Source organism: Phaethon aethereus, assembly GCF_964289735.1.
Source record: "Phaethon aethereus genome assembly, chromosome: 6".
NCBI lineage: Eukaryota > Metazoa > Chordata > Aves > Phaethontiformes > Phaethontidae > Phaethon > Phaethon aethereus.
The window spans coordinates 24,802,918-24,816,208 of record NC_138580.1 but is presented as its reverse complement, the minus strand read 5'-3'; the positions used below and the strand labels follow the sequence as shown (position 1 = coordinate 24,816,208).

At 35.6% G+C, this 13,291-nt stretch overlaps 1 protein-coding gene across 3 annotated transcripts in view; it reads left to right on the top strand.

Moving 5' to 3' along the window:
* Positions 1-328: 328 nt before the first annotated feature.
* The window catches only part of ATF2 (activating transcription factor 2), a gene marked incomplete at both ends in the record, with an annotated part of 39,879 nt that continues 26,916 nt past the window's right edge, over positions 329-13,291 (top strand). The window contains 5 exons of one of the 3 annotated variants that reach the window (XM_082001422.1): positions 329-382; positions 2,773-2,869; positions 4,615-4,733; positions 6,933-7,061; positions 13,043-13,221. In XM_082001422.1, coding sequence (XP_081857548.1) covers positions 335-382; positions 2,773-2,869; positions 4,615-4,733; positions 6,933-7,061; positions 13,043-13,221 — 572 coding nt within the window. The remainder of the gene's footprint in view (positions 383-2,772; positions 2,870-4,614; positions 4,734-6,932; positions 7,062-13,042; positions 13,222-13,291) is intronic. The other 2 variants (XM_082001420.1, XM_082001421.1) reach the window with 2 other exon arrangements.

The window sequence follows — 13,291 nt, the reverse complement described above, 5'->3', positions numbered from 1 at the left end:
TTTTATTTCAGTAACAAGGTGTCTTGCTATGTTTTCAGATAGTTTTTGCAGTTAGTCATGTTACATATGAATACTTGCCTTTCCGTTTGAGTTAGATGTTCAAAACCAACTATGTGTCCATTGAGTTTCATGTACCTTCCTGACAGAGCTTGGAATCCAGGCTCTGCTTGAATCTCGGGTATTTCCATTCTTAGTGTAGCCAGAAGGGAGAAATTTCTTGTCCATGAAATATTAAAATATCCTGTGGATGTTGATGTATTGATAATTTGTTGCACTATTGGTAAATTTTGTTCCATTCTCATTTTAATACAGGTAGCACAACGACCTGTGGAATATGAGTGATGACAAACCCTTTTTATGTACTGCCCCTGGATGTGGCCAGGTAATGGTCTGACTTGGAAGTTATTGACATTGATCAAATAAAAGTAAAACAGTAAAACTTATTTCTAGGGATCAAAGAAAAGGGGATTTATGATAATTGTAGAAAATATTTATGTTTTGCTGGAAAGCACGTGACAGCAAGAATTTCTAGCATTTTGTGTGTTTATTCAGAAAATGCTAGCCATAAAAGAAAAAACTAATTAAATTACGCTTTCTGAGCTGAAAACAATTTCATTTGTTAGCACTGCTTTATTTGCTTTCATTAAAAAAAAAAAAAAAATCAAGAAGCATCCTAATTTGTATCAGGTAACCTGTATTTTTCGGAATATTTCAGTGTTAGTGGGGAGCTCATTGTGAAGATTGTTTGTCGCTGATCTTCACAACTATGGTGACTGCAAATATTTAGTGGCACAATTTTTGTTCATGTATATTTTTGTGTATAGCAAGATGCTAGTAGTATGCATGCCACAAAATGTATTTAAATTTCTATTGTAGTTTTAATGTATTCTGTTAAATAACGTTAGTACATACAGAGCTGAATGTGAGCAGAAAAGTAAAAATAGTGTTTTAGCAGATGGTTGCGTAAAAGGAAGCTGTCTTAACACTTTAATTTAGTAACCTGAAAATAAATTATTTTGTATTATCTGCTGCATGAGATGAACATCCCTGCATCCTTTATATTGAATTAATTTCTTCAGCTGATTTTTTTCATTATATTAGTGCACTTGGATTTATATGGATGTTGAATCCAAAATATTTTCTTTTTTATTCTGAAAACTTAGTTTTTATGATGAATGTCAGCATTATTGTTATATTAGTGGAGCCTTCTGTATTTAAAGCGGTAAAGGACTAGGATTTCTTATTGTGTCTAATATATTCAGAGACATCAAAAGTAACAGAAGAGGACTGCCGCCTCCTAAGCAACATGTTTGTCCCCATCCTAGCTGAATCTCATTTCAATGTAAGCTCTGTCAGAAGTGTTTTGGCCACTAAATCTCATAGAAGATTCATCGTGGGGCTACAGCAATCCTTGATTCCAGTGAAGGAGATGAGAGACGTTCATGTCCCTGAAAATGGGCAAGGCTTCTCCAGATGCCAGCTCATAATATAGCATAGAGAGGAGTCAGGATCTGTAGATCCTGTTCCCTCTGAAGGAGCCTGTCCATCACATAGTGGGGACAGAAAGATGTACTTAAGTCTCTTAGTGTGATAGAACACCAAAGGTTCTGGCTCATGGTGTATCTAGAGATAAGGCACAGGAGCTGTAGAGAGCGGGGCATTTGGAACCCATGGCAACAGAGTTCTAAAAAAAAGTGCCTGGCCTGGATCACCGTGTCTTTCAGTGACCCTGCGTGTTTAATTTCCCTCTTAGCTCCACGCATACATGTCCTTTCTCACAGAAATATTCTGGCTGACTGTACTCTGAGGTCAGCTAAGCTTTCTCCATTGTCTTCTGAGAGATGACACTTGGTGTGTATCTGTCACAGGATATATGTGGAGTGACTTAAATTATTGAGGATTAATCAGAAACATAATTTGGGAGTCAAATGTTCAGAAAGAAAAGTAAGAATTTGAGTATTTTTTAAAATGTGTTCTTTTTAGGAAACCTGCATCTCGGGGAAACATTTTCTTAGATTATCTCACTTGAAACACTAACTTTACCCACAATTACAGATGCATAGCAAATTTCAAGTTAGTAAAAGTAAGAATTTCTATTTTACAGCACCTAGTTTGTCTGCTTACTGCTTTTTTTACAGAATGTACCCCAAATTTTGGGGGAAGTATGCACAAAACTGGCATACTTCTGAAAATTTGAAAGAATTTTAAAATGCTGATAAGCTTACTTCATTGTCAGCTTTTCATCTGTCTGACACTATTCCAGTGTTTACCATTCTATCTGCCTCTTATTTTATATGGTAAATGGTCAGCTGCAGGAGCTATATTTTATTTTTACGCTATGAAATACAGTGAAGTCTGTGTTTGTGATTACAGATCAGTTCTCATTATTGTGATAATACACACAATACAGGAATCAAATAGTGGTAATCAATTACTAAACGTTGTCAAGATCCATTAGTGTAGCAAATGGACGTTTGCTAATGCTTGTGAAGTCTGCAGCACTCTGAAATTTTATCTTGGACTTGATAAATGCAGGTACTTGTACTGCCATTTCCCTGATACCATTACTATTTAGTTACTATGAACATCATTTGAGTTTTATAATATTTCTGCTTGGTACTGTTGACCAAGGAACAAGATACCTGCCTGAGAGGGTTGTCTGTTAATGTAATAGTGATAGTTTTATGTGTTGTAAAAATTACTTTCTGTAGTATTGCATTTACTTTGTTCACACTCAGAATTACAACTATTTCTTAAAACTTTCTGCTGCAGCGTTTTACCAATGAGGATCACTTGGCTGTCCATAAACATAAACATGAGATGACACTGAAATTTGGTCCGGCTCGTAATGATAGTGTCATTGTGGCTGGTTAGTATATACTTTTATAACTAGTTTATTCACTTTTCTGCTGGAATGGGCAGACATTTTATGTATTTTCTGTACATAACACATAGACTTATATTAAGAGGATATGAAACATTTTCTTCACTATATAGTTGTCTGCAATGCGTGCTTAGATAATATTTTCATACATAATTAGCTTTTGTCAGAATTTGAAGCCAATATTGTTCTCCATAAGTAATTTTTATTTGGATCTAATATATAATTAAATATTTTTAAATTATCAGTACTTTAGCAATTGATTAAATTATGTAATGAGCATTCTGTAAGAGCACACACTACTAAAGGCTATGCCTAACAGGATCTGTAACTAGATTAAACTGTTTAATTATTTGTTGATATTACTTTTCTCATAAATTTTAAAATTTATGTAGCATTTTTTACACACTGATGTTAGAAGGATGAGTCGGTAATTATTATACTTTAAATGGGATAGTAGAAGAAAGATTAACATTTTTTGTTTTAATTTAAGCTTAAATTCAAAATACTTTTACTGTATTTCCACCTCTGAATTCATGGTATACCCTTCATCAGTTGTAATTAACTTTTTTATTTGTCCAGGATCAGAAGTAATCACCAATGGATGATTGATTGCATTATAAATTTTAAAGTCTTGAATGAAGATAGTACGTGCTAACTACTCTAAAGTTATAGTCAGACTGTTTTATTCAGTTATGGAACAGCCTAAGTGAACTTCACAAAGGCTTTCAGACATTTTCAGGATTCTTTTTCCTTAGCTAATTTGTTAGGACAAGCAGACAAAAAAAATAGTTACTCTTAAACCAGCAGTTACACATTTTAAAGTTCTAAAAGTGATCCTTGGCGATTATACTGTAAGAACGGGGACCTGTCAAATAATCAGGCATTTGAGAATGAAACCATGGCAGTGTTTGTCTCTTCGCAGCCGCGTTCCAGTGTGTGAACTGTTAGTCATAAACGCCAGCTTATCTTAGTAAGGTGCACATAATGCCACACTACAATATTTTAAACACAGGTAAGTTTGTGGGAAATGTAGTTAATTTTGACCTGATAATAATAGTGAAGTAAGGGGAATTTACACAGTAGCAAAAACTTTATAGAAAGACTTTTTTGAAACTGCTTCATGCAGTAGTGAGCCAGATACCAGAAGTCTTACAATTCCAGCTTGACTGTGTGGACATTGTAGGAGTCAATAGGATCTTGTGTACAATATCACACTTCATTTTAGAAGTTCCATGCACTTGAAAGTGATCACTACTGTTTTCACAATATGAGAAGAAAGAAGCAAACTTTCCGTGAGCTGTTCACTGTTCTCTCTTTTTTTTTTTTTTTCTTTTCCTTCTTTAAGTAAAGCCTTCATGTAAGCCTTACTTTTATTTGAAAATAGAGCCTGTTTGCTCACTGAAGTGATCTGCTATGCTAGACTAGGCACTTCAGAATAGCTCCCTCCGGTTTCTGGCCACAGACAGAAGAAAATCTTTGGTCCCGCCCAACACTGTGTCAGGGGCTTAACTGGTTTGCAAGCTTCAGTCGCTTGTCTCCAGCAGGTGGAGTGTGCCTTCTGGTGGGCCTCCCTGCAAGGCAGAAAGGAGCCTGCTTGTGCGGCGTAAGAGAGTTCTTAACCACGTCGTCTCTTTCTCTTTGCTTTTATTCTGAAAAATATTTACAATAAGTAGGTTCATAAATGGTATTTTAAAAATCACATTGTGGGGGTTTTGTACGCTTTGTTTCAGATCAGACACCAACACCAACTCGATTCTTGAAGAACTGTGAAGAAGTGGGCTTATTCAATGAATTAGCAAGTCCTTTTGAAAATGAGTTTAAAAAGGCTTCTGAAGATGACATTAAGAAAGTATGTTCAAAAACTTTTTCTTCTTGGAGCTTTTACTTTTTCGTATCAGAAATTTCATTTTAAAAAGGCGAACCTTGGATTTATGTAGTGCCATCTAAATTATACAAATAATCATTTGCCAGCTGCTTATATGTGTTGTATGGAGATTGTACAAATCTAACATTACTCCTCTGAAGACTAGTTGACCTGATTAAATTTATGTAGTTAGTGTGGACAATGGGACATGTTGACTTTGTCTTAATTTTTTAACTATCTAGTGTATATCTGTGGAAGTTAATCATTAGCTTTGATTGAAATTTCATTAGGCCCTGAATAAGCAAAAAATAAGTCTCAGAAGTAAAGAGTTTTGGCAGAAAGAAAAACATTTGCACGAAACCCATTTGAAAAGAATAGTATGTGAACACCGATTATTTGGATTGGTTGGACGGGACTCTGAGCAACCTGATGTAGTTGAAGCTGTCCCTGCTTATTGCAGGGGGGTTGGACCTTTAAGGTCCCTTCCAACCTGAACTATTCTATGATTCTGTGAAAATACTGATGTTATTCTAAGAATCAATAGTAATGATAATGAGAGTTAAATACTGACCAAAGTTAAAGAAGTGTCATTAATTTGGTTATGATTATATTCACTATGTGTTGAAATCACTTTTGCCTAGAAATTACTGACCACAACCTAAACATCTACTTTTTTTTAATCTACAGATTGAAATAATGTAATAAAAATTTGGACTGTATCTGTTTAGCAACTTCATGGGTTTTTAGGAACTTCCCATACATTTAAATGTAGTTTCTTCTATTTATTTTAGTACTTCCCAGTCATAACTGCTTAGGGGCCCAAACATATAAACACTTCTGCAACTGAAAAATTTTGTTCAATGTCCCCTTTGAATGCTTTTTGCCTTTGGTTGATTACCTGGTTGACTTCCACAGGCAATCATAAAAAACGTATATTTATACTCATATATATTTTGCAGAATTGGTATCTACATTTTCTTTGTTTCAGCAAAGGTTTTATTAGGCACTCGTGAATAAGAATTATTATTACCCGTTCCTGACAAAGCCTCACCCTTGCTTTGTTACCACAACTATACCAAACCATGATTGTTTTAATTACTTTTTTTTTTAATTGGTGCATGCGAACTGTTCTTAAAACACTCCATAGGATAATACTGATTATGGATTTACCAATACTGTATTTTCTGTGTAATTCACCACTACCTTGGAGGAAGTTATAGATATTGCAGAGTACTTAAAAGATTTTGACAATTTCTTCAATTGATACTACTTTTCTAAGCTGCTCTCTGTGTTATGAGAAGAAACATGTTCCTGCTGTATCTCTGGTTCATTAATATACCCAAGCAATCATGGCAAGGGGTGGAAAAATTTACCATAATAGCACACTTTCTAGGGGGTTGATAGTTTAGTTTCTTTCTATAGTATTTCATAGTCAGATGTGGTATGAAAAGAGATTCCACTTTTAACAGCCTTCCCTGCCGATTAGTAATGTATTCTGTAGGAAAACTAGGAACTGAATTGAAAAAAGCATCTGCAAGAACGTAAATAGATTAGCTTTGGGAGAAGATTCTTCCGAAAGTATTTGGGTAGCAGACTAGCCTGGAGTATAGGCTTTCATATTTGTAGTATCGCTTTAAATACTTTTGTAACTTAATGTCTTTGTGGCATTTCAGATGTCCTGGTGGATTTTATCTGTGTAGTAATATGAAACTTGCTTTTTCAATAATTTTTTGCTGCTGCAAGTTTGAAATTAATTGTTCATAGAAGTTTTCTTCACTTGTAAATGTAGTGAGGATTTTGTCCTTTGTGGCACGTGATACAATAATTTATAGCAGGATAACACATTCTTTTAACTGTAATTTTTAAGTGTAGCACACTCCTTCGTCAGCTGTAATTTTCCTGTGACTCTTGGGAAAGGGAAACTTTTAAGAGTATTTTTAATTCTCAAGAAGAAAATACGTAGTCTGATACTGGTCTTGAAAGACAAAGTGTTACTGAAGATTAGTATTTGGGCAGATGCTGGAAAAATAGCCTTGATTGGTAATGCATGTACATCAAGATCTTCCAAACATCAGCACCTCCCTGTTGTTGTAACGCTGACATTTCTCTTTAATTGCTTACATTTTCTTGCGTATTTTAATTTTTTAGAGATTGAGTAATTTTGTTTTACACTGGTGCTCTTAGATGCCTCTAGATCTGTCTCCTCTTGCAACACCAATTATAAGAAATAAAATTGAAGAACCTTCCGTTGTAGAGACAACTCATCAAGATAGTCCTTTACCTCATCCAGAGTCTACTACCAATGATGAAAAGGTCAGAACTCTTTCTTTTTGGAATTACTTTCTCAAATCTTCTGATGATCTATAAGTTTATTGTACATGATGATAGCCACACTACTTAGCTGGTTGAAAGGAAAAGAATTTTTGTTTGCCATATTCCTGTGGATATATACTAAATTTGTTCAATTCTTTAGTTAGCTTTGCTCACAGCAATTATTTCTTTGCTTCACACTGGCCAACCAGTAAAGCCAGAAAGGAAATAAAATTTAATATTCATGCTATGTTAGAAAAGGCTAAAGGAGCTCTTCATTCTGTGTTATGCATCATCATTTGTATAAAAGCAAAGAAAGTTCAGGTTTTTGATTTTTTTTTTTTTTTAAATAATGTCGAAGTTTGAGTCTCTTCATGTGTGCATTTTTGTGTTTATCCTATGGCTTACCATAAATTGTTTTGTAGAACAGCAGCGGATGTTCTACAGAAATGTACAGGGATGAATGGGCTGTCTTCCAGAGCTAAGCACCAGATAATTTGCACCAGTTTCAAATTTTATGCTCTTCCGGCTATACCAGTATGTTTAAAAGTGGTGATCTCAGGCATTTGCTTGTACTCATAGAAGACTGGAGTACTGTCTGTCACTAGAGGATGTTGTAGTCAAATCAGTTTTATAACTATTGTGCTAAAGAAGAAATAGATGGTTTAATAGTAACAATAACTTTGATATGTGACTTGCGGTGTTTTTCATCATGTGGAGTTCTCTTGAACGCAAGGTGAAGCAAAATCAATGAAATGAATTCATTATTTATATTCCTACTTCAATAAATAAATACATTAGGAGCAGAACTTAATAAAGCAAGATGGTTGCTCTAGTCAGTCTTTTTACTGTGTGTATCTTCAGTGGGCAGTCTGCACTTGAGGCACTTAGCTACGTTATTCCCAAAAATCAGTAGGGCTTTTTAGCATAGCCAGGTAATTCAGGTTGGAAGGGACTGCAGGAAGATCCTGCTCCAACTTCCTCCCCAAAGCAGGGGTTAGCTCTGAGATCAGACCATGTTACTCAGGGCTTTACGCAGCCTTGTCTTGAAACATCTGAGGAGAGACGCTGCACAGCCTCTCAGTGCAACCTGTTCCAATGCCAGGCCGTCCTTGTGGGGAAAGTAGTTTTCTTTGTATCCAGTCTGAACGCCTCTGGTTCCAACTTGCACCCCTTCTCTTATCCTGCCTACAGGCACCAGTGTGAGAAGAGCCTTAAGTGTGTGACAGAAATTTAAGAGAGTTTCAATTCAGATTTGTCTTTACAAAGCTTCTCTGAGTTTTATTAGTTAGCAGGGATGAGGAATTGCAGATAATAAAGGCAATCATGTAGTCCAAACCAGTAAAAGAAGTTTAAAGGAATACATGTAAAGAGCTGCTTAAGTAAATCATAGTCCAAATCTTAAGTCTTCTTTATTTCATTTCCTCTTTATTTCAGAGGTTAGTTTGGTTTTTTTGCTGTGAATACTTATTCTAAATACTCTAATTTTGGCGGGAGATAATACCTTTATACAGTAGTAGTTCAGTATCTCATTAGCATCATTACAAGTGAAAATTATATCTCAATGCTTGGCAGTACTTATAAACTTGTCTCATTCGTGATGTAATTTCAGTGTTGTCATTGTAACAGTGCTGAAGTGAAAAGCTGCTGCTGCTCAATGCTGTTCTGATGTCTGATTGTAGAGACAAGCTGAGCAAGGATGAGGGTGCTGCTTGGAGTGTGCTGCTGCTGAATGTGGCCTGCAGAAGTTGAGAAATGTGAGCAGAGTGTTGCTGTTTTCTCAGTTAGATTTTTATAGTCTCCTTCTATAGATGTATTGAAGGAGGGAAGGTTGATTTTTGTTTTTCTTTTTTTTTTTCAGGGCATAGCTGGTTTTAAAATATATATGCCACTGTAACCGTTTTGGCTGAATACATTTCAGTAGCCTTAAATGATTACAGCCTGTTAATGTATGTGCAAGATAGTTCTAACCTTCCTTGTAGTAGAAAATTCCTTCAAAGGAATTTCTTAGAGAGTCTTAAAAATTATACTTAATTCTCTTCCTAATTTTCTGAGAGTTCCCTGAGCTCTATTAGACTTCAGTAAGAGTTGATATTCTGCTTTAAATAGACCAAGATAACATTAGAAGTATATAAAGCCTCTTAGCGTTAAAATAATAAACATATTAAACCTAATTTATTCTTTGAGAACTTTCAAACTCATTATAGTTTCTTATTAACAGTATTTTAAAGGGTAACCCTCAACAATTTCACAAGCTGCTTAGTTGTCAGATAGCTAATTGCCTAACTTAATTATTTTAAACCCAATTGTTTTCTTACGTTAATAATCAATTACAGTATTAGTTCTGGCCATCTACATTCCTGTATAAATAATTCTATGAATTCATTGATAGTATTAAGGAAGTTATTGCATGATACTTGCTTTTAGATGAAAAATACTTGCAAATATGCATCTCTGAAAACACTTCTTAAATAAAGTAACTGTCCTTTTTTGTAAAATATTTTCCAATTCGGTGGTTTTTGGTTTCAAGAATAAAAGGGTTGGAGGGGTCCTTTCGATAGTCTCTAATACCTTTGATTAGGCTTAAACTTCTTTCTTGTAAAAGTAAGATCACTTTGGCTTAATGTCATGATTGCAAATTCATCTCTATTTTTCTTGTTCTTTAGCAGAATATATTTACAAACTATTTCAGACAAAGTTTGTACTTCATTAATGTGATGCTTCAGTGACCAGTTAGTATCTTCTATGAGACTGGTGTGCCTATGGTTTTGTTTTTATATGCTAATAAACTGTCAGATCCATACTACTCAAATCTGCAGCTTGTGTTACTGCCACGTTGTTGCAGTAACCAGCACATGCATGCATTTTTCAGTGTGGCACAGAGCAAGTTAGTGTAAGTAGAGGAAGTTGGCAATACTTCGTTTTCAACTGCATAAACACACTTATCAGTAAATGTGTTGTTCCCTTAATGGTTGAGGATTGTTTCTCATCTTTTAAACAAAGCACAAATGCTGTCTTTAATAACACACAGAGTTAATTGTGTGCATGTGAGGTTTCTGTTATCAGAATTTTATAGTTTTATTTCAGAATTTTATACATAATCTTACGACCATTACTGAAATCTGGTTTCAGAATCAGAGCACTTTGTCTGAAAGTTGCAAATCACCTTTTTCCTAGTAGGAGATCAAGCCAGGGAGAGACCCAGTTTTACAGACAGTACTTATTAGAACACCCATTAATTAAGCTGTTGTTATTAATAGCCAGTAAGTGTTCAGAGTGCCATAACTTACTCACTCACTCGTGTATGGTTACCTGGTTGGCAGCAACAGTTGGGAGATCAATCCCAGCTGCTTGCTCAGAGGTGGAAGGTTGTACTGACGTGCCAGTGACTTCTAGCTAGGTGTTCAGAAAGTGTTCAAGGTCCAGTTGGGCAGGGCTCTGAGCAACCTGATCTAGTGAAAGATGTCCCTGGTCCTGGCAGAAGGGTTGGACTGTATGATCTTTAAAAGTAATTTCTAATTCCAACCATTCTATAATTCTATGAAAGTCTTTCAAGGGGTCCATTCTTTCATCAAGTGTATACATAATTCTGTAGTCTTTGTTTGCATTTAGCAGCCACTGTGAGTTTGGTTGTTGTCTGAACTGTACAGCATGTTCATGCTAGTGTACCCATTCAGCTGGTGTTCTGAGTTTATGCATTGTTGCAAATTCAACAGGGCTGGCTTTCTCTGGAGCTTATCTGTTCTTGGGAGATGTTCACACGCTGCCTCTAAGCACTTCGCTTCTTGGCCTTCTGTATTTCGGTAGCTATTTCTCCATCCACACACAGAGGTACTTACAGAAGCCACTGGCACAAACCCGTACAGAAGGGCCTGTTACAGCATTACTGTTGTTGAGAATGTGTGAATATCTGGTTAGTTTACATTTTTGTATTAAAGCTACATACAAGGCTCCGTGGCTGCTGTTAGCAGACTGTCCTTTTTCCCCTTTTTAATGGAAAGTAGAATTACTTTGCCATAGCTACTTATTCTCTGGTGTTCATATATCTAAATTTATATTTCTACATGTACTTTTATATATGTATGTGGTTGCCATATATGAAGATGTTTCAGGTGAAAGGAAAAACAAGAAAAAGAGCTCTTACATCTCTGTTGGCTGTTACGGGCAAACATGGGTGTTCCTGTATCAGATCCCTGCAATGGCAATGGACTTTCTGGTGGCTCCTTGCTCACAGTAATGAGACAGGTAATAGTGGCAAACAGCAGGCAGGAAAGGAAAGCCGAAACTCGTGAAGAATGACAGTATTAATTTGTGAATTGACTATTGCCAAAAGATTATCAGGGCAAGTTACTCTTCCCTTATGCCTTCCTCTAATTTCCCATAGTCAAGCAGTTCAGTCTCCTTTGTTTTCCTTGTGGTTCTTCTCACTGGATAAGATCTGTATTGCTGTTATATAAAATTCATTATTTGCAAAGGAGCGTTTAAACCTGTCCTAAGAATATGCATTAGTCAGCTCTTGCCTTTTTTTTTTTTCTGTTTCTGCAATTCCATATTGGATGTTTTCTTCTTCTGACTGAATGCTCCTCTGTAATTCTAGGTACTGTGTTCAAATATTTTAACACTTATAAATGCACCAAATTGGTAATAAAGAAAAAATTCTTGCTTTCCTCAGTACAGCTTACTGTTGTTCTCCAAAAACTCTCATTCACTCTAAATAGTCTTTTAGGTCCCTTGGGGAAAAGCCTGAATGATCTGCTGAACCCTGATGACAAATCTAGGCTGTGAGCTTTTGTAAGGGAGAAAATTTCATCATTTAAAGTCCATCCTTTCTTAAAGTCCACAGTTTGCCAGCCCACTTAGAGTTCTATGAAGCGCTCAGAGGAGCACACACGTTTTGCAATGGATGTATAAAAAGACAAACAATCTGTAAGACAGCTAAGACTGTACTGCTTAAAGCTTTGTGGATGAATTCTAAAAAACTTAAGCTTAATTCAGAGCAAATGGTAATCAATGTAGCCTACATGACACAAGTATGAGATGTTCTTTCTGAATTATGGTTTAACAGGGGAGCAACTAAAGTCTGCTCGTCTTAAGAGTGTAGTTTTATGTGCTGTTGATTGCAGTAGCTAGTGTCAAAAGAATAAATAACTTGGAAAAATCCTGTCTGAAGGTAAATCTGAATTCTGACAATACCAAGAGTTTCCTGAGAAGGAAGGCATTGGTTACAATAAGGCATTTCTAGGTTTTCAGAAACAGCAAATGCAGGTACTACATTCTAATTGATAATGTCCTTTACCGTTCTTAGCTAAGCTAAGAACGACAGTCAATTCTGTCTACTATTTACTTGCAACTAAGGAAATTTAACTTCTGTGCCTAAATCATTTCTTCTGCATCAGAATATGCATATAGTTTTGCAAAGCTATGAACGTAATACTCCAAGTATTTTTAACTTAGTAGCACTGTAGTTCAGAGAAGTACATAGGTAAGGGCTAAAGGCTTAAAAGACAGATGGATTTTTTTTAGGGTTTTTTTAATTATTATTTCCTTTTTACTGAACCAGAAAAACTCTCTTGTTTCAATCCGGAACAATGGATTGAAACTGGAATGTACATAAGGACACCATAAAATGTTTTCCTTATTCAGAATGTGGGTAGACGTGATGGTGCTGGTAGCGTCATGGGTTTCCTGGCAAAAAAAACTTAATACCTGATCAAAACTGAATTATAAGTAATAGCAGCCTTAGTATAAATTGAGCCAGGGTTTGTCATAAAACTAAAATCGCTGTCATTGGAACAATTTCACTTTGATTTAAGTGATTCATCCAAAGGGAAGGTTTTTTTAACGTTTTTAATTGTGTAACTGATTCTACTTGCATAATATTATAGAAATTCTCATTTGTTGCATCAAACTGTGTTCATTTAACAGTCAGAATTAATGGTCTATACTTGTGTTTTACAAACTGATTAATCTTTGTTTTTCCTCAGGAAGTGTCACTGCAGCAGACTGCACAGCCTACATCAACAATAGTTCGTCCAGCATCGCTACAGGTTCCTAATGTACTACTTACGAGTTCTGACTCAAGTGTTATTATTCAGCAGGCAATACCATCACCAACGTCTAGTACTGTTATTACCCAGGCTCCATCCTCTAACAGACCAATAGTGTAAGTTACAGAAATATTAGTAAAATGTTTTTTTACGGAATTTGAAAATCTTTTGTCTTGTTCACTTTCA